The sequence below is a fragment of the Oryza sativa genome, chromosome 10, assembly GCF_034140825.1.
Source record: "Oryza sativa Japonica Group chromosome 10, ASM3414082v1".
Classification (NCBI taxonomy): Eukaryota; Viridiplantae; Streptophyta; class Magnoliopsida; order Poales; family Poaceae; genus Oryza; species Oryza sativa.
In genome coordinates this window covers 10611352-10635747 of record NC_089044.1, presented here as the reverse complement: position 1 = coordinate 10635747, position 24396 = coordinate 10611352, and the positions used below count along the sequence as shown (strand labels likewise).

Here is a 24396-nt window from a genome sequence, read left to right as displayed (position 1 = left end):
CCCTGTCCTCGTAGGAATGGACCGAGTATGTCGAGCCCCCAGCATGAGAACGGCCAAGTGAGAGGGATGGTTTGCAGTGCTTGCGCTGGTAGCTTTGTGTGTTTGCTATGAAATTGACAACCTTCACACCGTTGTACCATGTCGCAAGCGTCTTTGAGGGCGGTTGGCCAGAAAAATCCTTGTCGAAAGGCTTTTCCGACCAATGTACGACCGACGGCATGTGACCCACAGACCCCTTTGTGTATGTCGAGGAGGAGGTGTTTGCCGTCGTCGGACGAGACGCATTTGAGAAGTACCCCATTTGGCGCCTTCTTGTATAGATCGTTGCCGATCATACAGTAGATTTTTGCTTGACGGGTTATTTTCTCGGCTTCTGCATCATCCTCGGGTAACTCGTCGCTGCTTATGAATTTAATGAGTGGGGTCCGCCAGTCGTCCGTGGTCTCGATGTCGGCAACATCGCGCTCTGCCTCTGTAGCCCCCGAGCTGATGTCGGGGGTGACTGGGCTATCTTCGTCGTTTGCCTCTTTCACTGATGGCTTTGTCAGGATGTCCAGAAAGGTGCTGGGTTCGAGTGGCTCTCGTCTGGACGCACGCCGTGCTAGATCGTCCGACTCGATGTTGTTCTTGTGATATACGTGTCGGACCTCGATCCCATCAAATCTTTTTTCCAGCTTCCTGACTTCTGCGAGATACTTAGACAACTCAGGCTAGAGCATTTGTAATCTTTGTGCACCTGGTTTGCGACTAGTTCGGAATCCCCTTTTACGATTAGTCGCTTGACCCCAAGTGCGGCTGCAGCTCTTATCCCAACGAGTAGCCCTTCGTACTCGGCTGTGTTGTTGGTCGCCCTAAAGTTAAGGTGAATTGCATGCTTGAACTGATCTCCCGAAGGTGATGTCAAGATGAACCCCGCACTTGCTCCTTGGCTGTTGAGCACACCATCGAACGCCATTGTCCATGTTTCGTTGTCGGTCTGACTGTCTAACCTGTTTTCAGGCATAGTCCAATCGGCTACGAAATCGGCGAGAACCTGGGACTTGATGGCTGTTCGTGGTACAAAGTGGACGTCAAACTGGCTTAGCTCGACTACCCATTTCGCAATGCGGACGACAACGTCTTTGTTTCTCACGACTTCGCCAAGAGGGATGGCGGAGATAACTATGACCCTGTTGGCTTGGAAGTAGTGGCGTAGCTTTCTTGACGTCATGATTACCGTGTAGAGCAGTTTTTGGATCTGTGGGTACCTTGTCTTCGCGTCGTGGAGAGCTTCGCTGACGTAATAGACTGGTCTCTGCACCTTTTCTCTTTCAACAACAATGACAGTACTCACAGAGTAGGGCGTGGCGGCAATATAGAGAAATAACTCTTCATTAGGTTGGGGAGCAACATGTACAGGGGGATTTGACAGGTAGCGCTTGAGTGCGATGAACGCCTCTTCGGCTGCCTGTGTCCATACAAATTTGTCTTGCTTTTTTAGCAGAGCGAAGAAATGTTGTCCTCGTTCTCCCATCCTAGCGACGAACCTACTTAGTGCCGCCATGCATCTGGTTAGCTTCTGTACCTCCTTGAGTCTTGTGGGCGACTTCATGTTCTCGATTGCATTGATCTTCTCGGGGTTTGCTTCTATTCCTCTGCCAGAGACGAGGAACCCGAGCAGTTTGCCTAACGGTACCCCGAACGTGCACTTCTTAGGATTGAGCATGAGGCGATATCGTCTGAGGTTATCGAAGGTTTCCCGTAGATCATCAATGAATGAGTCACCTGTCTTGGTCTTGACAACAATGTCATCGACGTAGGCCTCAACATTGTTACCCAGCTGATCGCTAAGTGCCCCTTGGATCGTACGCTGGAAGGTATTTCCTGCGGTTATCAGTCCAAACGGCATTTTAACATAGCAGAATACACCGAACGGCGTGATGAATGTTGTCTTCTTCTCGTCCTCTTTTGCCATGCTGATTTAGTGGTAGCCGGAGTAAGCGTCAAGGAAGCTTAACAGCTCGCAACCAGCTGTTGAGTCCACTAGTTGGTTTATTCGAGGGAGAGGGAAGTGATCCTTGGGGCACGCCTTGTTGAGGTCGGTGAAGTTGATGCACATCCTCTATTTCCCGTTGGCCTTCCGCACCATGACTGGGTTAGCTAGCCACTCTGGATGGAGTACCTCTCTGATGAAACCAGCTTTGAGAAGTTTATCGAGCTCTTCTCGTATGGCTTGTTTTCGATCTGGTGCAAATCTCCGCAGTTTTTACTTTACTGGCTTGGCATCGGGTCGCACCATGAGTTTGTGCTCAATCACCTCCCTGGGGACCCCCGGCATGTCGGACGGCTGCCAAGCGAATATGTCTGCATTGTCGTGGAGGAAGGTGATGAGCGCGAGTTCCTATTTCTCGTTCAGTGATGCTCCGATCTTGACTGTCTTGTCGGGGTTGGCACTGGAGAGTGGAACGATTTTGATTGTGCCGTCTGATTTCGACGTCTTAGTCGTTCTGATCACTTTCTTGGGTGGCTCGGCTGTGGCGGGTGGGCTGGGCGTGTGCTCGACCATGTCGAGGCTCCGCTTGTCGCATTGGACCGCCAGCTTTGCGTTCCCTTGAATAGTGATTGTTCCCTTCGGCCCGGGCATCTTGAGTACCTGATACGCGTAGTGAGATGCGGCCATGAACTTCGCGAGTGCAGTTCTTCCGATGATGGCGTTGTATGCTGTGTCAAACTCAGCAACATCAAATGTTATCTGCTGTGTTCGTAAGTTGCTCGCTTGGCGGAAAGTCACAGGAAGCGTGATCTTGCCCAATGGCTTGGACGAAAACTGAGTGATTCCATGGAAGGGTTGATCGGTAGGTGTCAACACGCTTTGTGGAATCCCCATTGCGTCCAAGGTGCTGGCGAAGAGAAGGTTGATGGAGCTGCCGCCATCGACGAGGACTCGCACTACCTTGTTATTCCGAATAGTGGGTTCAACCACGATCGGATATCGTCCTGGGATAACAGTAGCCTTGGGGCGGTCCTCATCTGAGAACTCGATCTTCTGTTCAGACCACTTCATCTTGGGTGCAACCCCTGTCACACCCTGAAAATTCAAAATATATAAATTGTTGTTTAAATGGAATTTTTAGAAATAATTTTAAAAGTCTTGAAAAGAAAATCTAAGTTTAATTAATAAATTCCAATATAAAAAGGGGCCAGATAAAATTTCATTAAATACTTTGCTTAATTCTATAATTCCTAGATTTTTCTGGGATTTATTTGAGCTAAGAAAGTATTTTTAATAAATGGAATTGCATTTAAGGAATAATTTAAATTGAAAAAGGTTTTAAAAAGTCTCTTTTGGCTTTGGGCCGAAAGTCGGCCCAAAACCGTTCTCTCTCTCGGCCCAGTCCGGCCCAGTCCGCAGCCGCCCGCGCGAGCGCGCTGTCGCAGACAGGTGGGGCCCACCCGTCAGTCGTCGTCTACCTTCGGCCGCCGCCGCCCGAAACCCTAGTTTCGCGCCGCCGCCGTTTCCTTTCCAAATCCGGCCGCTCCTTTCCTTCTCCGGCCGAATCAATAGAGGGGAAATGATCCTCGGGATCTCCTCTACCTTTTCTCCTTTGGAATCTTTGGTTAAATCGCTTTGGAAAGCTTTGGAATCGAGTTCGATTCGGATCGGTTTTCCCTCTCTCCAAGCCGAAGGTTTCCTTCGCCGTTGCCGTCGCCGTGGGCCTTCGCCGCCGCCTCTGAGCCCCTTTAAAAGGACCCCCGGTGTCTCCTCTACCCGTCGCAGCCCTCGCCTTCGCCTCTCGTCGCCGGAGTAGCCCTAGCGCCGTGTGCCCTAGCTTTGCCTTCGCCGCCGCCGCTCCAGCCGTGCGCCGCCGTCGTTCCAGCCGTCGCCGTCGCTCGGGAAGACCGCCGTCGTCATCGCCAAGTCGCCGCCGTCCTCGTCCGCCCCTTCGCAGCCGTCGGAACCCGCCGGAGCTTCGTCGCCGTCGACAACCCGAAGGTAGCCGCCGCTTCCTCCTCGTCGCCGTCGCCGTCCGTTGCTTCTCCGTCGCTCTTTTGGTCGTCGGTGAGTTCGCCGTGCCGCCCGCTTCGTCCCGGTGCCTTCCGTTTGCGTTCTCGCGCCGCCGTTCGCCGGCAAGCGTGCGCCGCCCGAGCCGACCCAGCTGCCGAGCCGCCGCCGCCGTCGGTGACGTCATCGTTGACGTCATCGGGATCCTCTCCCGTGAGCCGGTCGTGGACCGATCGATCTTGGCCGTCCGTTTTGGATTGGATCAATCTCGGCCGTCCGTTCGTGTGAACCGCCGCCCGTGCGCCGGTCCACCCAAACCCTAGCCCGCTGACGCAATAAATCCCCTTTTCCTTTTCAAAAATAATTCATTATTGCGTCATAATTCAATTTAAACCGATTTAAGTGTTTTAATCCGATTTAATCTTTAAAAAATCATAACTAATTCATCTTAGCTCCGATTTAGTTGGTTCAAGTCTCTAAATTTTTCTAAAATTGAGATCTACACATTAAAAATATCCACATGTACTGTTCATGCTTGTTTATGTGCTGTTTTGGTGATTTTGCTCTTTTCTGCTTAGATTCCGTCGTTTCCGGAGAGTCCGTTTTCGCGGAAGAAGAGTTTGAAGAGTTCCAAGGCCAGCAAGGCAAGTCACACAGATCCCAAACAACCCTTTGAGCATGTTGATCCTATTTAAAGCTATTGTTTCTATTCAACTATTGCATCTATTTTCGAATGTCATTGGGTGGAATTGACCTATTCTTTGTTATGGCCCTTTTGTACATTGATTACCTTATTCCTTGATACCTTGGGTTATTACAATTTGACTAGTTGAGCTTTATTTATATTGGTTCAACTAGATATTAGATATAATTGCTTAGCCTTGCTTAGAAACATTAGTACACTTATGGGATAACTAATGACTCACTATTATTTCATGATGGCTTATTGATAGTTCACGATGGTCAATCGTGATTAGTTAATTAATTAATGTGCCAACTAAAACCTGGTAATGGTGGGTTGTGAGCACATGGTTTTGATGGTCGTGCTCATGACAATTAAGGACCGGTTCACGAGTTTCGGTTGTGAAACATTTATCGTGCCAACCACAAGCCAGCATGGGCAACGGCTTTATCTTTTGTATAGCATGGTTCATTGCGGGGCACCAGACTGAGAAGTGGCGGAGATAAGCCCACGGGGGTCGCTGGGGAGTCCATGCCTTGTTTATAAGGGGGTGATTATGATCCAGGAAGGTGCGCTGCAGTGGATTGTGTTATGCGAGGGGTTTTGTCACAACTCCTTTCCGAGATACCGTGGTGGTATTGAGGCACATGGTGACATGATGTGGGGTTGTGTCTTGTGGGTACAGTGGTACACCTCTGATCAGAGTAAAACTATTCGAATAGCCGTGCCCGCGGTTATGGGCGGGTCTAACAATGTCTTTCGTGATTAGTCTCACACCTCTCATCATAGTAAAAGATGCTATAACTGGTAATAATTTGATTAGCTCCTGGTTTGGAATGGTACATTCCTGGTTTGGAGATAGGACTGTGCAGCCGGGGTGGTTGTTCAGAATGGTTGGGCCTATACAACAGGGTATGTTGTATAGTGTTGGATTAATATTGTTTAATTACTTAACTGTTTTGTTAAAATTCTCAAATGTTTGCTAAATGCTGCTTTTGCAAATGGAACCCTATTATGCCATCCTTTGTATCCTGTGCACTTGCATATTTGCTGCGTGGCTTGCTGAGTATGTCATATACTCACCTTGCAATCATTCATCAGAGGAAGAGTTCTACAATGAGGCTGATGGTGTGGAGGATTAGGTGTAGCCTTGGTCAAGCTGCCTGTGGAGTGGAGCCGTCTGCGCCGTTTATTTAATTTCCGCTGCTAGAACTTTATTGATTGAGAGGAACTATCTACCTCTGTAATGACATTTTATTCGCTTATTAATTAGAGTAATATTTGTACTCTATTATCAATTTGTTATTGTGTGCCTCGGCTGATTCCTGGACGAGGGTTCACACACATGTAAGCGTTTGGAATTTTGGATAGAAATTCCGGGCGTGACAACCCCATACCATGTTGAACAAACCTCACGCTCCACTTTTTTGTATTCTCGCTTTGAAGAGTACGCTGTGGAACCTCCGAAGATGTGCGAGACATGAAGATCGGAATCTAGGTACGCCGAGTCTGAGTCCTGAGTGGTTGCCTCAGTGGCCTTCTCGACTACACGTACTCGCTTGCCCTTCTCCAAAGCCAGTTGCTTTTCCAGCGACTTTTTGAAGATGAGGCACTCCTCCAGAGAATGTCTGTCCGACTTGTGTATGGGGCACCATATTCTCTTCGTATCACTGCCTTGTGGGTTTGGGTGTTTGGGTGGGCGCTCGTATTCAGATGCGAGGACTTCCGGTTGAGCTTTCCTCTTCCTACTCTTGCCGCTTTTCTTCTTGCTTGATTTGGGTGCGTCCTTGGCTGGCTTCTTCTCTCCTCTCGCCTTTGGCTTGTCGTTCTTGCGTCTCAGTGCGTTGTCTGCATGGGCGCATCGATCGACAACTTCGAACAACCTTCGAGTAGTTGTGATTCGCCTTGTTGCCAACTCCTGGGTAGTATAGCGATCTCTGACACCAGTTTTGAAAGCGCGAATCACAGAAGTATCGGTGATATCGGGGACCGTATTTCTACACTCATTAAAGCGCCGAACATAGTCCCTCAAAGATTCACCCGGATTCTATGTTAACGCGTGTAAATCGTCTTCGATCGCGTGGCGCTTGTAAGTTCCTTGGAAGTTAGCGACGAACTGCTGCCACAAATCTGCCCATGAAGAGATCGAGTAGGGTGGGAGGTGCATCAGCACCAAACACGCAGAACCTTTCAACGCCGTTGGCAAATAGTTTGCTAACGCGTTGTCGTCTGCCCCGGCAGCGTATAGTACCGTGGAGTAGACCTGGAGGAATTCTTCAGGGTCAGTGCTCCCATCGTACTTCTCTATTGCTCCGGGTCAGAATCTCTTGGGCCATCGAACATCACGTAGAGAACGGTTGAAAGCTCTACACCCGGCGCTGGGGGCGGTGGGTTGTCGGCGATCGTGTGTCCTCCGTCGATGTCTATCGGATGACGAAGATGAAGATGATGACGATGATTCACTCGGCTCCGGTGTGCGATTCCGAGGGCGACGTTCAGGTTCTCGAGAATTCTGTCGTCGTCCACCATTGTTGTCCTGGCGCCGATCCCCATTATCATCACCGTCATGTTGACGGCCTCGACCAGCATCGTCTGGTGTCCGCTGTTCGCGATTGTCGTGGTCGCGGCGGTTGTGACGATTATGGTGGTGTTGGTCTTCGTTCGAGCGGCCTCCTCGCTCTTCGTTCTCGCGATGTCGTGAAGAAACACGATGTCGGGAACGATTCTCGTTGTCTCGCGCGCGTCGTGCTTCTCGGCGGCCATTCAGATGGTCGCAAAGATCGCTGGTGCCGCGAGGTGGAGGGGTAGCTCGTCTAGGCGACGTCCGCTGCTCCGGTGGTTCGCCGTCGGCACCGTCAGTTGTCGGTCGTTCTGGTTGTGCTCTGGTTGCGGCCTCCTCGAACGCGTTACTGAGATTAGCTACCGATTCCCGTAGTCGTTCTGTCCATCGTGCGAGATCATCGTTAAGCACGGGGTCATAGGGAGCTTCTCTCAGTATTGCGTTGACGGTGCCAAGGTGTTGGGCCGGTGTGACCGTCTGGTTCTCCGCCTCTGCGTTAGCGTGTGCAGACGTGCTAGTCCCATCGATGGCAAACACGTCGCGTGGTGTACTGTCAGATGACGAGCCATAGTCTTCGAGCAAGTGTAGGACTGATGGCTCGTGGGGATCGATGTCGATTACTCCAATGAATCGATCCGAGGTCAACGTCGCTCCTTGTTCCTTGTCTGTATCCTTAAGGGAGGTTCCTGACTGCTGGACCTTAGGAAGCGTCGTTTTCATGGCGCGGAGAAAGACCTTGCAGCTTAAGAAGTCGTGATTCTTCGTCTTGTGAATAGGACAATAGACATCACGAGTTAGAGAAGTACGCTGGATTCCATGCTCCTTGCAAGCACGAATTTCAGCTTGTACGTTGAGAAAAACCCAGCAAGCTTGCAAGTTGTACTTCCTGGACTTGTGGATAGGACACCAGAACTTTGTTACCTCGGAAGTTGTCCTTGTCGGCTCGCGGTTCTTGTCGGAAGGACAAGGTTTGGCCGCACTAGGAACCTTCTCGGGCTCGTATGACGTCGATGTTCCGTTCTCCGCTACAGCGGGAGGATCCTTCGACATGGGATCGGTCATTGATGGATCAGCCGAGATTGGTACCGTGGTGTAAACCGGGAAGACGATTTCGCCGACTTGAGTCCACAACAGCATTGTTGAAGTAGGGACTCCTTGAATGGGGCCGGTGTTGATGATGTTGTCGATGAAGCTTGATGTCATAGTAGTAGAATCTTGAGCACCAAGTCCCCCTACCTGGCACGCCACTGTCGACGGTGGGTACCCGTAGACCGGATATAGAGGGTATTGGGGTACGCTGGTACGAGGATCTACGTAGCATGACATCAAGGAAACAAGAGATAAAGATTATACTGGTTCAAGCCCCTTAATAGGTAATAGCCCTAATCCAATTGATATGGGATTATATGGAGAGAACCACAAATTACAAAGGAAATAACAGAACTCGATGATACTGACGAGATCGTAGTCGAGTTGATTCGACTAGATCACCCGGTGACTTGGCTCCTGCAAACTCTGGCTTCGTAGGTTGTGGTCACTGTGTTGGCTATGAGATTCGATCCCTTAGGTCCTCCCGGGGGGTCCCTTTTATATCGCAGGTCAGGTGGTCTCCAAGTAGGACTCAGAGACATCGGACTCTGCACGATATATTGACGACCCAGTCTTATACGGGTAGGAACCTTTGCATTGGTGGACTTCGAGATGAATTTCCTTAACGTATACAGAGAATGTCCGTACACGCGCCGATGTACAATATTGTCGTATAGCGTACATCCAAGGGTAGAGGGTATATCTTATCCGTAACCCTGACACATCCAAATATAAGTCGGTTTTTAAGTTCGTTCGCTTTTGGGAATACATATCCGTATTTGAGTCGGGTTTTAAGTTCATTCGCTTTTGAAAATACAAAAAGAGTCGTATAAGAAATTCTTTTAAAAAAAACTCGCATGCTAACTTAACATGATTTTTTAGAAAAATATATATCTAAATGAATTCTCACAGTGAATTTCAGTGAAAAAATAGTTTCACCTGTTGCAAAGCACGGGCATTTTTTCTAGTAATTTAAAAAAATCACTAAACATATTTTATTTTATCATGACTTGATAACTTAAGTATTAATTGTATTATATGGACTAAATTTTTATATAGGACAGATCGGTAAAAATAAATCAGCTTAATCTCTACTATTATAAAAATTGAAGATATTTTTGCCGGTACTTTGGTACGCCATCCGTCTATGAGTCAGTTTTTAAATTCATTCGCTTTTGGAAACACAGATCCGTATTTAAGCCCGTTTTTAAGTTCGTTCACTTTTGTAAATACAAAAGAAATCGTATAAGAAATCTCATTAAAAAAAGCTCGTATGTCAACTTAAGACGATCGGACTCCTAATTGTAACTCATGATTTTCTAACAAAATATATATCCAAGCGATTTTAACACAATAAATTTCATCCTACCTAAACCATATAACAATAACAAGATTAAAATAGCCTTCACTTGTTGCAACGCACGGGTATTTTTGTAGCCTATTTAAAAAAGAAAGAAAGAGCTACTCCAGTATGCTCTCCGATTGCAATCCAAAGTGGTTTCAAATTAGAAAATGCCTTTGCCTCCCACTCTTAAAAATGCTCTTGGCTTTATACCAGCTAGCACTTCCAAAAATTGCAGATCTCGGCGTGACCACGAGATAGATTTGCGGCTCAGCGTCAACAGTCAACAGTCAACAGTCAACACACACAGGCGCACATGCAAACATGCAATGCGCGTCATTCTTTCTGATATGAAGCCTGTGCTGAACATTTTCTTTTACTCGTCTGGTTGACTCCCCCTAATTCAGTTTCAGTCTTCACTTCTTGCATATCTGGACTACTTTTTTGTCGGCCATGTACTGGACTATGCAGCATTCTCATAGTGCCAAATTCAAAACCCATTTGATGATTTGAAGTTGGCATCATTGTATCGCATCGCGTGGTCATGCTTTTGCCCAAATCTGTGAACATCATGAAATTGATTTCCTGTTGGAAAAAGAATATCAGATTGATCTCATCAGTGCTTAAATCTTTGGCATGGATTAAGTTTTCCCTTTGGAGATAAAAGCATGATATATTGGTCCAAAAAATGGAAGAAGTCTCCAACAAGCAGCGCCCATTGCATTGATGTCGTGAAAGAACTTCCACTGAACTGCAAAGTTTTAAAAAAAAGGGGTTCTCTAAAAGATTAACTCAACTGGAAGTTGCTGGAAGAGATGTCAAACATATTTCTTGAATAGTTTGCACATATTATTACGCAGTCAAAACGATGCATTGTTTAGGTCTGACCAATGAGAAGATTATTAAGATCGAGGTTAACCCACTGTCAGTTCTTAATACAGACTGATTAGGACGTGCACCCACACCATGACGTTGACCTGGATTCTGAGAGCTGAACACAGAACTGATATTGTCTAAAAAATCACAGAACTGATCATAGAACTGATATTGTCTAAATAAAAAACACAGAACTGGTCTGGCTTCGAAACATTGCATCACAGTCGTCAGAATCGATCATATTCCTTACAAATTCCAGTCCTCCACTAACCTTCCCTTTCTTCACTGTCCTGTCCATCATGTCTGTCCTTCTTGGCTTCCTCCTCCTACTCTCCCTGCACCCTCCGACGAGCTATGCCACTACGGACACGGTGTCACCCGGCCAAACACTGGCCGGCGGTGACAGGCTTATCTCCAACAACAGCAAGTTCGCTCTCGGCTTCTTCAAGATGGACAGTAAGAACTCCTCCTACACCAGCCGCAACTCTTACCTTTGCATATGGTACAACAAGCTCCCCATGATAACTCCACTGTGGTCCGCCAATGGCGAAAACCCAGTGGTGGACCCCGCTTCACCGGAGCTAACAATATCCGGCGACGGAAACATGGTCATCATGGACCAGGCTACCAAGTCCATCATATGGTCTACCCGTGTTAACACCACAACCAACGGCACCGTTGTTGTGCTGTTGAACGATGGTAATCTTGTGCTGCAGAGTTCATCAAACTCATCCATGGTTTTCTGGCAGAGCTTTGACTACCCAACAGATAGCCTTTTTGCCGATGCGAAGATCGGCTGGAACAAGGTGACTGGCCTGAACCGCCGCCTTGTTTCTAGGAAGAATTCAATTGACCAGGCTGCTGGTTTGTACTCTTTGGAATTTGATATCAATGGTGTTGGTCATTTGGTATGGAACTCAACTGTAACATATTGGTCCAGTGGGGATTGGAATGGGCAATTTTTTGGCTCAGCACCAGAGATGTTTGGTGCCACCATACCCAATTTCACATTTGTCAACAATGACAGAGAGGTTTACCTCACATATACTCTGAACAATGAGAAGGCAATTACGCATGCCGCAATAGATGTCAATGGGCAAGGTTTGGCAGGTGTATGGTTGGACAGCTTGCAGGATTGGTTGATCAATTACAGGATGCCCTTACTTCATTGCGATGTTTACGCAATCTGTGGACCTTTTACAGTCTGCAATGACAACAATGATCCGTTCTGCGACTGTATGAAGGGCTTCTCTATAAGATCACCCAAGGATTGGGAGATAGAAGATCGAACAGGAGGGTGTATGAGGAATACTCCATTAAATTGTGGTAGTACTATGAACAAGACAGGTTTCAGCGATAAGTTCTACTATGTGCAAAACATTATATTGCCCCGTAATGCCATGCATGTGCAGGAAGCTGCAAGTAAAGATGAATGCTCAGATGTTTGCTTGAGCAACTGCTCCTGTACTGCATATTCCTATGGGAAAGGTGGATGCTCTGTTTGGCATGATGAGCTGTATAACGTAAGGCAACAGTCTGATGCTTCTGCTGTCGGAAATGGTGATAACTTTTACATTCGCCTTGCTGCAAATGAGGTGCATGAGGTGCAAAGTGCGGAAAGGAAGAAAAAGAGTGGAGTCATCATTGGTGTTGCCATTGGTGCAAGCACTGCTGCTTTCTGTTTGATGATCCTTCTACTGATGTTTTGGAGGAGAAAAGGGAAACTGTTTGCTCGCGGAGCGGAAAATGATCAAGGCAGCATTGGTATTACTGCATTTCGATATATTGATCTGCAGCGTGCAACTAAAAACTTTTCAGAAAAGTTGGGAGGAGGCAGTTTTGGTTCTGTATTTAAGGGATACCTAAATGAGTCAACTCCCATTGCAGCGAAAAGGCTTGACGGCACATGCCAAGGGGAGAAACAATTCAGAGCCGAAGTGGATTCAATTGGAATGATCCAGCACATCAATTTAGTTAAATTGATTGGGCTTTGTTGTGAAGGTGATAAGAAGTTACTTGTGTATGAATACATGCCAAATGGCTCCCTTGATGTGCAACTATTTAAGGATAATGATAAAGTTTTGGATTGGAATCTTAGATACCAAATAGCTATTGGAGTTGCTAGAGGCCTTGCCTACTTGCATGATAGCTGTCGAGATTGCATTATACATTGTGATATCAAGCCAGAGAACATACTTCTCAATGAATCTTTCGTTCCTAAAATTGCTGATTTTGGAATGGCAAAGATTTTGGGGAGAGAATTTAGTCATGCTCTGACTACAATGAGAGGAACGATTGGATATCTTGCCCCTGAATGGATTAGCGGAACAGTTGTTACAGCTAAAGTTGATGTTTACAGCTATGGAATGGTTTTGTTTGAAATCTTATCAGGAAGGAGGAACTCAAGTCAAGAATATTTCAAGGATGGTGACCATTCGGCCTATTTTCCAATGCAAGTCGCCCGCCAGCTTATCAATGGAGGGATTGGAAATCTGGTGGATGCAAAATTGCATGGTGATGTGAATCTCGAGGAGGCTGAAAGAGTTTGCAAAATTGCATGTTGGTGTATTCAAGACAGTGAGTTTGATCGACCAACAATGGGCGAGGTGGTGCAATTCCTAGAGGGTGTACTAGAACTCAAAATGCCACCATTGCCAAGACTACTGAATGCTATCACAGGAGGCTCACATTCAACACCACTGTCATCTTTAGATTTACCGTAAATTTGTATGCTAATTTGTAATTTCCAGTAGTTTATGAGAAAATTATAGTTTCTGTCTCATTTCAAGAAAACTAGGCATAGAAAATAAGAAACATCAGTGTTCATAATAAGATCCATATCTCTGTGTCTGTACACAGTAGGACATGTTATACATACCGTAGACCTGTCATTTTGTCAGTTGAGATGCTTTTAACAACACAGGAAGATTTCCTTCCCAGTTGAGAGTACATTGTTGAGTCCAATATAGAGAAATGTACTGACAACCTGCAAGTCATACTGATATATGCACAGATGACATGCATGTGAAGCAGTAATGGATATAGACTAACAAAAATATGCAGCCTAACTGCTGATCCAAGGAAATAAGCACATTCTACGGGCTAGGATGAACACTAACATAGCAATTGCAAGTGAATGTGCACAACTTCATATGACTTACTGTTTTTGCATATTCTGCAAAGTTCAATCCAGTGCTGTACCCTTTCTACAAGGCCCAAACAAAACCATTTGGAGTAGATTGGACCTCCTTATATGGGATAACTAACTTTTTTATGTTTTCCAACATATATACTGACACAACCTATCGCCCCTAAGCAAGTGAAGGGTTTCATCTTTAATCATGATATGAGTGAAGTGATGATTCGAAATAACTGTAGGATGATATGATTACTCCTGCTACGATGGATGATATAACTACATAATGGATCACTCAAATCCTGCACTGCTGAGTATTAGTAGAACTCTACAGAGGCACCATCAACGGGAACACTGGCCAATTTTAATGAGAAAAATTGCCACATAAGACAGTGAGTACAAAGTACAAAGCAAATTTCCTGGCCAGCTTTCATTGTGCAGGATCTGATATGTTATATTATGATTGGTAATTAACATAGCAGACAACTTATGCAAAACAAACTCAAGATATTTTAATTGAAAATGTTACTGGCTGGCCAGATAGCATGACGAATGCCCTCTGTCAGAGCAATTTGGACATAAGATGTCTTCATAAAGCTAACAAAACAATCACACATTACCTAGGACTAGGTGCAATTTCCTGTCTGAAACTCTGAACCAAGTAGATAACACCAGCAGTATAAAAGATTTCGTTCATTTACTCACATTATGGTCAGCAATACCTCTTTTATTTCCAGAATCTAGAATCCAGAGGCTGCTACTGTCCGTATTGGAATCGCCATTGCCTTGTGAAGCAGCGTGGTTTCTCTCGGTTGCCTCAAGTGAAACTTTGAAGAATTGAAGCCACTCTTCTTTTATCCATACCTTCACTCAGCTCAAAGGGATCAATCCCTTTGCCATTGATGATAATAGGATCGGCGGCATTGTAGTACGGAGAGACGTGGGGGCACCCTTTGGGCTTATCCAGCCTCTCCTCACCTTTTAATTTAGTGCTGCTGGCCATATTCATAGATCCATGTCAAAATCTATCACCAAAGAGCACAAAAGAACACATCTTAGCGTCCAAAGTACGATAAGTAGTAGTAGGACGCACCGTATTAATTTGAACTCAATTTTGATATTTGATTCCAAATTGTGATTCTATCCAAACAGAATATTTTTAATTTCGACCAATACAAATACCCATTTTTGTGGACTCGTCGAAATTTAAAGTATCTCGCAATCCACTCTCAAAATTAACATTAGCAAACAACCAGCCTCACCTAATTAAGAAAGCTTCCCCAAAATCTAAAGCTCGTTCAATGCCGACCTAAACAAAAATTACCAGGTCGTGTATGGTTCTCACAAATTATCTACGGGAGGTTCCAAGCAACAAGCGAAGGAAAACTTTAGGCATCACAGATGAGGAACACACCTCTCGGATCAGGGCCTAGATATCGGCTGGGAGAAGCCAGCATCCCGCCGCCGCCGCACAGCCGGAGGCCATCGGCGAGGTGGCGAGGGCGAGGGGCAGGGAGAGAGGCCGCGCGGTGCGCGAGAGGGGCGGCGGCCCAGATGGAGAGAGGAGCGACCTCGAAGTCCCAGTGGTAGCCTCTACGGCGATGGCGCGCGGTGGCGGGGGGCACGCCGGCGTGAGGAACAATCTTGTTGGACGGCTCCGGACTCCGTTGGCCGGGAATTTTATTTAGGAAATAATTAAAAAAAATCACTCAAGATCTGTGAGTAGGAATAGATTTTTGTCATTTATAAATAAAATAAAACTACGAATCTTATCTTATATAGGGAAAGCAGAGCTTTTTGGTACGAGGATGTGCCACATCATCAAAAATATATTAGCCGTCAGAAGCAACAAGCTTTCTGGTACCAGGATGCGCCACATCATCAAAAATATATTAGCCGTCAGATAAAGAGTTCAGATAAATAATGGCCATTGGATCGAAAGATTGCATGTATTAAAACAAAATCACAAATGGGCTAACCATATAAAAATTTTCGGAGGTTTCTAGCCAAGTATAGATACTTTATAAACAAAATAACTTATATCAAAACCTTATTAAGAGCTAAGGTAAACTAATAAACCATCTTAAACATGATCAAATTTATGGCTAGTTTAAATGAATGTAACAGAAAACTACATAATACCTTTATTTTGTATTATTTGTATTATACGTCGCTTTTACTTTTTTTTTCTAATCAAATTTCTTTTGGTTTGATCAAATCTAACCTACTTAAAAAGTTTGCAATTTTCCGATCGTCACCAAGCGCTCTCGTCCATCGCTATAAGGTTTTTTGCACCTCGATTAGTGGCATGAGATTCCAATTGAGATTTCATTATATACATTTTAGATCAATCCCAATGACTCGACGCAATGCGAGGGAACAAAACATGTGACAGATCTGCCATGCGAGGCACATTGATTTTTTTTCATCCTTCATTAATTCGTCCGGTCTCCGCTCAATCCATCCAACACGGATAGTCAATCCTGGAATCCTAGACTCGGCTAGGAGCAAGTGAAACAGAGCCAGTGGCGACAGTTTGTTGTGTTCTTCTCGCTAACAACTTGAGAAGTGCACTAAATGCAACATGCTTATACGATAGAAAGATTTTATATGAAGGGACTCTAGTAAAACCCTTGATTTACCATGTCCGCACTATAAGTCTTGTAACAAACTTGCAAAAATCAGTTGCCTGCCAATTCTTCCACAGTTGTGTATGAATTAGCAAACATTTCACCAAGTAAACATCGGACAAACACACACAGTCAAAATAAACACATGACAAACTGTCTCCTCTAAGGTTTTTGCATACTTATATGTGAGACCTCCTTACAACTATTATTGGTTAGTTCTATGAAAAAAAAACTTCATCACCGCGTGCTAGCCCATAGCATGGGTAGTCTATGATGAATTTCACCGTACAATCTCATACTTACAAATGGGATTAGCTTGCTATGGGCCTATGTGGATCTTGCCTACCAATTCTCCTATGACACAATACTTTTTCGCATGTGATATCCCTGATTCTAATGATGAATTTCACGGTATTTGTGATGACCACGTTTGCCTCCGTGACCAATTTTTATGATCACACTTGAGTCATCACTAGAATCAGTTGAGGCGGAACTTTATGCCGACTTCTTTTAATATTTGTCAAACATCAATGACATATTCCCTATTTGTCAAAGGCAATCCGTCAAGGAAGGCCGAATATGTTGTAGTGTGGGAAAGAACTCTTGTTAGTCCCAAAAGGCGATTGTGAGCGATCCTGATACCCACTCCGCAACTTCCTATTCGACCACTCTCCTCTCTAGTCTAGGCACCCCTTTTACACCATCTCGCTGCCATACCATCGTCTCGGCGTGTAACAGCTCCATGGTTAACTAAAATAAAAAAATGCAAAAACCATCCCAAATATCTCCTTGAGTTTAAGATTCCCCCCTATAAAATGATTTATTGCTAATACGCCCTACTATTTAGCTTTGTGTGAGTCCTCCCCAATTGCCGTTGTCCATGCATTCATTAACCTTTGTCTGCATGTATTCTATGACTTCTTTTCTCACCAGTCTACTAACAGTGACCTAAGTGTTGCACCAAGCTCATCTTTATCATCTTGAATCTACCAAAGAAATCATCCACCACCGAACCCCATGAAGTAAGCACAACAATTCATCATGTAGTGCCCCCAATGTTTTAGAAGAAGACTCGTGACCACTACCGCCCAACGACGTGCCGGGCTTCCTGAATTGGGATGCCACGATCATGTCATAGGGCATGGCCGACATGACTAACGATCATGGCTCTTCACCTATTAGTATTCACTAGCAAAAATGCATGTGTGTAGCAACAGGTGAAGACAATTTTTACAATTGATAAAAACTCAACCAATTTAAAAGACAAACTGAAATAAGACTAACAAAACAATGGCAAAAAAAAGTCAGAAATCATATATAACATTGAACCCGATAGCGCTCACCTCATGCGTCATCACACGAAGAATACCTTATATACACCATTCCATAGCCTCGCAAATCGATCGGATGTCTATTCCATAAATTGATGAATGGGTATTTTGCTATATCATATTGACCAAAGATTAAAATTTTGATTATTCAATTAGTGAAAGTCTTTTTTACTATAGATGAAAAGTATTTGCAATGTAACAAACTTGCACCATACACACCTTAAACTATAGATGGCCGTTGACGGTCGTTATCGATCAGTTTTGACCGTCAATATTACCAAAATAGAGGAGAACTAGTGATGATTGCAATGCATATATCTGTTAGAATAATAAACTTCCACTAGTATTAGGTATACTAACCTCTTGAAGGGAATGACACTAAAGTGGAGGAGAATCGACATCAACTCAGGTGATAAATCAATCGGACGATGTCGAGAACCAGACTTGTGTATGAATAGGCCAAGAACTCAGAACTGACACGATGAATTGGGCCAAAATTCACAAGTCTGCAGAGTGGAGCAATAGAGGAAGCCACCAGCCAAAATTGGGCTGGATTGGGCCAGCCCCAGGTTTGGCCGAACCAATCCTAGTGCAGTTGGATCCAGGTTTTGGCGTGGATGTCCAGGATTGCATCCCAATGACGGTTGGAGGGCACTTTGGATAATTCCCCTTCCACAACCATCATAACTACCTCTATATAAGGAGCTCACTCTCTTCACTCAACACACACCTCAAGCAAGAGCTCTCTCATTTCTCTCAAGTTTAGTTTAGTAGTATCTAGCTGGTGAAATAGAAATAGAACAGGAATCAGGAGTTCGGAAGCCTTCAGAAGAGTTCGGGTATGGCTTTAGCAGCTTTCCTTTCCTCTTTTGTAAGCTTTGTACTTTTATTAGAATACTCTTCTATATACATTTATGGTATTGAAATACTTTCTAAGTATATGAGTACCTACTTTACATTATGTTCATGTTATACTGAATATACGGCTAGCTTATCTGGGAGATGCTTTGGTGCGGTATAATGTTTGCATATGCAATTACTCTATGTCATGACGATGATATTAGAGTAGTATCTGGTAGTTTAGGCGTGGTGTCTAGATTACGGGATATCATTATTTGGGGTTATATATTGCGGATGAGAGGTGGGCCGCTGATGGTGACAGCTCAGTACGGGTATTCCTCCGCGCCTATATATAATCCTAAGTTAATTCCCTGGGGAGGGTATTCCTCCGTATTTAGCCCCGGTTGTATGGTCATGACGTGCTGTCGTAAGGAATTCGACAGTCAGGGGTAGCTTCTCGAAGTACCAGGAGGGCATCGGATAGAGGGTATTTGCTAGTATATCAGTTAACTAGAATATATGTATATTATGTATATTAGAGGTATAGGAATAGATTCTCTTTCTCTTTTCTTTCCACCTAGCTTAGATCATTTATTATGAGAATGAGTTGTTAATGCTTGTGTGTCACTCTATGCTTGTGTGTCACTCTACCCTTGGATTATCTTAACCCCTGTTTAGAATATGATTATCACAAGGAATATATAAACTATTAGTCAATCTCTCTCTACATGATCTTCCCACGGGATAAAATAAATACGATACCCTTGGAATACTCTCGGGTGAAATGGTACAATGGTATATCCATGCGCTTGCGGATACACTCTGTAACCATAATATACCAGAAGTATTTCTGCGCCATTGCGGGGAATTATATTTCTAGTAATGTCGTTAAGAAATCCCAACAATGGCCATATGGCCCGCCCAAGGCCCGATAAATTTGGCCCGGCCCAAGCACGGCACGGTCCGACTCCGGTCGTGCCCATGCCGGCTCGGCCCAACAGCCGTGCCATGCTTGGGCTGCTTCCTCGGCACTCTGGGACGACACGGCCCGGCCCAAAGTTTAGGGATGCGAAACAGACTTATTCTCAAACATATGTAAAGCACGTCACAAAGAGTAGAGACGTAAAATAGACTTATTATATATATATATATATATATATATATATATATATATATATATATATATATATATATATATATATATATATATATATATATATATATATATATATATATATATATATATATATATATATATATATCACAGCCAAAAAGAAGGGAGGGGAAATAAACTTATTTTAATGAAGGCACGATGGGCTACCCTTGCCTTCAGGCTGGCACGGCACGGCCCGAAGTGCTGACCGTGCCATGCTGGCTCGACGACCGTGGGCCATGCCTGGGCCGGGCCGTGCCGGGCGGGCCTTATAGCCATCTATACCTTAAACAATGATAATTTCAAAAGAAAAATATTTATGAGGAGGGAAATTTCGAAGAGAAAAAAAAAGAGAAAATGAGGAGAAAAGAGAGTTGATTAGAAGAAGAGGGAGAGGCGCAGGACGATTTTTTTTTTGAAACACAGATGCAGGATCAGGATGATTGGGAGAAAAGAAAAGGTGAAAAAGAAACGAGAAAATGGATGAGAAAAAAAGACATCGATCAAGGGAGGGGGGTGAGGGATGGGGCGATGGGATAGTGTGGGCTGATTGGGTTAGGCTGAGAGTAGGAGTGGTTGGGTTGGAAGTGGTGTATAATAGTTATTCTAGACTTACGTTGAATTGGATACATGCAAAATACCAAAGTATGACCAAATCAAACACGGACGGTGTACCAATATTCCGGCGAGAACACCTTCATTTTTTTATAATAACAGAGATATTAGTACATGTGGTGTTGCCTCCATGGTAATGGATGAGCAACGGCTTTTTTTTTTTTGGGGGGGGGGGGGGGGTGTGGGGATCTCAAGGTGAATTAGAAGAGGCATTTGCAACAAATCGTCTTACATGGAGGAATATCAAATTCAGAGTGACATTTGGACTGAGTTTTGCAATTTTCCTTTATTAGAAATTAGAAAAAAGCTCACACGTTGTTGTGGGAATTTGTATAAAACAAATAAATAAGTTGAGCAAATATCTAGAATAAATTACATTGGTGATACACAAACTCTACGATCTAGTGTTTGAACATGTAAAATGCTCATTTTAGAGCACAAACTTATCCGGTGCATGTTAACCAAGGTCAAAATGGTACAACAAGGTTAATCTTGCTGATTTTGTTGTTTTTGAATGCTGTGTAAACATGCCTACCTCCTTCCCATAATTTATTACGTTGGTTTGTCAAATTGAACTAACCAACATCGTAGAAAAAAGAACAGAGGGAGTATCTCAGAAGGATATCAAGTAGACATATTTATTCAGCAAAACATAGGCATAACAATCGCATAAAGAAAGAGATACAAAACTAAATTAGAAATTTGCATATGTGCCATTCTTTGGAACTGGCTTCGTAAAAATGCTATCGTTAAAATGAGATTCGCTACACATCCAATCTTAAGCCATGGGCATTAGCTACAATGCCATTTTCGCTATTTCTTACAATTGTAAAATAATTTTCATCCAAATAATTTTTTGTTGGATGTTTTTGCCCCTAGCTGTGGTTGAACCAAACCACATCTTCTTTCTTTTTCTGGTGACCGCGTTTTTCACGAACCGAGAGAGAAGCGGCGCCAGGGGTGACAACGCCGATGGCACCCACCATCTGCCGCGCGCTCGACGGGGAGGCGACGTGGCTCGGCAGCAGGTGACACCGGCGCAGTTGGGGAAGGAGGCTCGGCTCGGCAGGGGGCGGCTGGGGACAGCGTCGTCGTCGTCTCTCTCACTCTGCGCCACCGCCCGTGAACACATGCCGCTGCCTCTCCCCACCATCTGCGCCGCCTCCACCCGCCATCTGCGCCGCCACCTTCCCTGACCGCGTCGCCTTCCCCCGCCATCTGCCGATCTTGTGCCCGTCGAAGAAGCGCTCGGTGGTGAGCTCGATGTTGTCGGTAGTGGAAGTCGTGGCTGGAGATGGCCTCCTGGACACGCACCTTCTCATCGGCCTACTTGCGGGCGCGCACCTTCCCGTCAGCCTCCCGGCGGGCGCGCACCTTCTTGTCGCCCTCCTGGCGGGTGCGCACCTCGGAACTTGGTCTTCTCCATCTCGGCGAGCGCTAGCGCCTCCTCCTCTGCGTGTTGTGCCTCCTCTAGCTGCAGCGCCCCCTCCAGTTTCAGCAACTGCAGCTCCTTAGTCTGGCTCAGATGGTGGGGGGGGGGGGGAAGCGGCGGCGTGGAATTGGGGGCAAATGGATGGCATGCAAGGCGGCGCGGATGGTGGGGAGAGGTGGCACAGCTCGGTTGGGGAAGGCGGCAGCGTGTCTGGCGGGCGGCGGCGCCGGAGTGGTCGCCCTTCTCTCCTCTCGCCTGGTCCTGAGAAGCTTGAGGTAGAAGATGTAGTTTGGTTCAACCATAGTCAGGGGCAAAAGTGTCTGAGAAAAAAAATATTTGGATGAAAAATGTTTTGCAAATGAAAGATACAACGAAAATGGCATTTTAGCGAATGCCCATGACTTGAGAATGGTATCCGAGAGAATCATATTTTAACGATGGCATATATTGTAGCGAAACCACCTTTTAAGTATCACACATATGCAAATTTCTCAAACTAAATAATAATGCAAGGGGTAGAAATGAAGAAGGATAAAGTAGAAACCAAAAGCATTCCACCTCATATAACATGTCATGTACTCCTTTGTGGTCAACTTATTATAATTTGCCTTATCATGCCATTATATGTCTTGGGTCGCACATACGAGACAAGTTCATACAACAAAATAAGCGTTTTACAAGTTCATGAACTAGATTGCACTCTTTTATAAGTTTATACCAGTAATGCATTTTACTTCAATATCTATAATATAGGTGGCAATGAACAGGAACCATCGAAATAAAAAAAATATTGGCTCAACTTCTTGACATGGAATCGCACACATATGCTCCCTTAGGGCAAGCGCAATGTTTGTTGCTGAGTTCGGCAATACTGTGGGCGCAGGGGTCAGGCGGTATTAAGCCATCGCACCCTCCACATTGTTTCTGCGCGTCGGAGGGGAATAAGGTGGGGCCAGCAAAAAAAAATCACCGATAGTAAAATTCCGTGACTGCCGCGTGATTCCTTCCTGCAAGTTCTCGACCCCCAATTTCTCTCTCGAGTCCGTCGCACTCTCTTGCCGCCGGCGACACGATTCTCGTCCCCATCCCGTCGCACTCTCTTGCCGTCGTCGACACCACCCCAATGTGTCTTACATTTCACGACTGTCCTTTTGCGATCATTACGACGTGTATTGTTGTTATACTCTGCAGCTACAGCCCTCCAATAGTACTCTGACTTCTTGTCATTGCTATCTATTGGATCCACTGAATTGTTCAACCAAGAACTAAGGAGCCGTAGATTTTCTTCTTCAGTCCAGTTGACCCATGTCCCTTTCCTCCCAGCTTCTTCATTGTTGCCACTAGACTCTTCAATGTTAACAACACTTTTGGCTTGCGATGTTGCAGGGCATGGAGAAGTTGATTCAGATCCATGAGAAGAAGCAGATCCACCAACCTGATTTGGTGAGTGCATCCAACTTTCTTGATGACGAAAACCTTGAAAGCTTAATGCTGCAGATTTTAACCAATTGCCTTGCTGCTGAAAACCATGAAAACTTGGAGGAGGATTGCCATATAATTGATAGTTTGCTGGAGGACCAAAAGGGTGGAAGTTATGAAAATTTAGTGCTTGCGATTGTGGAAACTGTGGGGATTGGGGATACTGTGATTGGGTGAAGGTTGAGGGGAATTGAGTAGGAGGGGAGTTTTGGCTACTGTTCCCAGAATATTGGCTTGGGGACCCTTGATTCAACAAGTTTGTGAAAACTCTGTTGGAGGGATCCATCTCAACTATCTGGTAGAATGTATCTGTGTTGTTCAACAATCTATATATATTGTGTGTTATTTCTGTAGTATGAGACTGAAGAATGGCACAATGCAGTGACTAAGCAACGGGTAGCAAGCAACGGTTGAAAAGCAACGGCAACTTTCATTTTTTTTAAAGTACTGTCAGAAACACTGTACAAATAATATTCTTTATCTCTTCTTCATCGGTAGTAGAGGTATGGCCGGGTTTTAACTCTGTGCCACTCTCACAATGCTTCCTACCCAGTAGGAAGAGAGCATTAAATGCTTCTTACTGGCTAAAAAGCAACATTGTGGATGCCCTTACAAGGAGCCGGTCTGTGGTTGCTGCTAGTGGGCTATAGAAACAGAAGACTTGGCACATAGAGCTTATAGAGCAGTGATCTAATATTGATCTTTGGCGTTGAAAGAATTCTAGGATTGGCATCACACCATGATCTGCCAATATAGATCAACTGGGCAGGACACTTCACCAATCTGGAATTAATAATTGAAAGGAGGTCCAAATCAGAGACCAAGTGATTTGCGTCTCAGCACGTCAACAGTAAACATACATATTACAATTGACTCCTGTTAATTCAGGGTAATTTTACAGTTCTTAGTAGATTATCTACAGATACCAAATTTTTTAGAATTTCAGAAAACTCCAAGTTTTGAGATACATCTAATGCAAAACCTTATGTATTATGTTTTGTTTCAATGAATATCAGATTTTGGGGGTAAAGTGTTTCAATAAACCACATGTTTATCACATACTCATAATTTTATTATTATATATAATATTTTTAGTATATATTTACATTAGTAGGCTCAAAATACATACCCCTCTCGTGCACTTCATCTTTTTCCCTACTCTTACATTGCACGATTGAAAAACATTAGACAACCTTACTAATAGTGATGTATTAATTGGTAATTACTTGTATAGATAAACATTAATCAT

General features: G+C 44.7%; 3 protein-coding genes and 1 long non-coding RNA gene across 4 annotated transcripts; 1 reads left to right on the top strand and 3 right to left on the bottom strand.

The window, feature by feature from the left end:
* Positions 1–2380: 2380 nt before the first annotated feature.
* On the bottom strand, positions 2381–3043 carry LOC136353524 (uncharacterized). Its single transcript, XM_066304528.1, has one exon. The coding sequence runs from the start codon at positions 3041–3043 to the stop codon at positions 2381–2383; it is 663 nt and encodes a 220-aa protein (XP_066160625.1).
* Positions 3044–10815: 7772 nt separating this feature from the next.
* On the top strand, positions 10816–13759 carry LOC4348360 (G-type lectin S-receptor-like serine/threonine-protein kinase At2g19130). The gene has a single exon (XM_015757384.3). The coding sequence runs from the start codon at positions 10831–10833 to the stop codon at positions 13252–13254; it is 2424 nt and encodes an 807-aa protein (XP_015612870.1). The 5' UTR covers positions 10816–10830; the 3' UTR covers positions 13255–13759.
* Positions 13760–14071: 312 nt separating this feature from the next.
* LOC9266592 (uncharacterized) lies at positions 14072–15320 on the bottom strand. The gene is made up of 2 exons (XR_001540245.3): positions 15082–15320; positions 14072–14692 (listed from the first exon to the last, which is right to left on the bottom strand). It is a non-coding gene; the product is annotated as an uncharacterized lncRNA (long non-coding RNA).
* A 6019-nt stretch (positions 15321–21339) lies between these two features.
* LOC107279078 (uncharacterized) lies at positions 21340–23433 on the bottom strand. The gene is made up of 3 exons (XM_026020681.2): positions 22720–23433; positions 21641–21710; positions 21340–21524 (listed from the first exon to the last, which is right to left on the bottom strand). The coding sequence occupies exons 1-3, from the start codon at positions 23431–23433 to the stop codon at positions 21340–21342; spliced, it is 969 nt and encodes a 322-aa protein (XP_025876466.2).
* Positions 23434–24396: the final 963 nt, after the last annotated feature.

What these genes read in the sequence shown, in the direction of transcription:
- LOC107279078 (XM_026020681.2), bottom strand. Translation starts at nt 23,433, where the DNA reads ATGGATCCCTCCAACAGAGTTTTCACAAACTTGTTGAATCAAGGGTCC. An exon ending in GTGTCGCCGGCGGCAAGAGA is followed by an intron (nt 21,711 to 22,719) that starts GTGCGACGGACT and finishes GGGGCGCTGCAG; the next exon opens with CTAGAGGAGGCACAACACGC. An exon ending in GGAGAAGACCAAGTTCCGAG is followed by an intron (nt 21,525 to 21,640) that starts GTGCGCACCCGC and finishes GGCCATCTCCAG; the next exon opens with CCACGACTTCCACTACCGAC.
- LOC136353524 (XM_066304528.1), bottom strand. Translation starts at nt 3,043, where the DNA reads ATGAAGTGGTCTGAACAGAAGATCGAGTTCTCAGATGAGGACCGCCCC.
- LOC4348360 (XM_015757384.3), top strand. Translation starts at nt 10,831, where the DNA reads ATGTCTGTCCTTCTTGGCTTCCTCCTCCTACTCTCCCTGCACCCTCCG.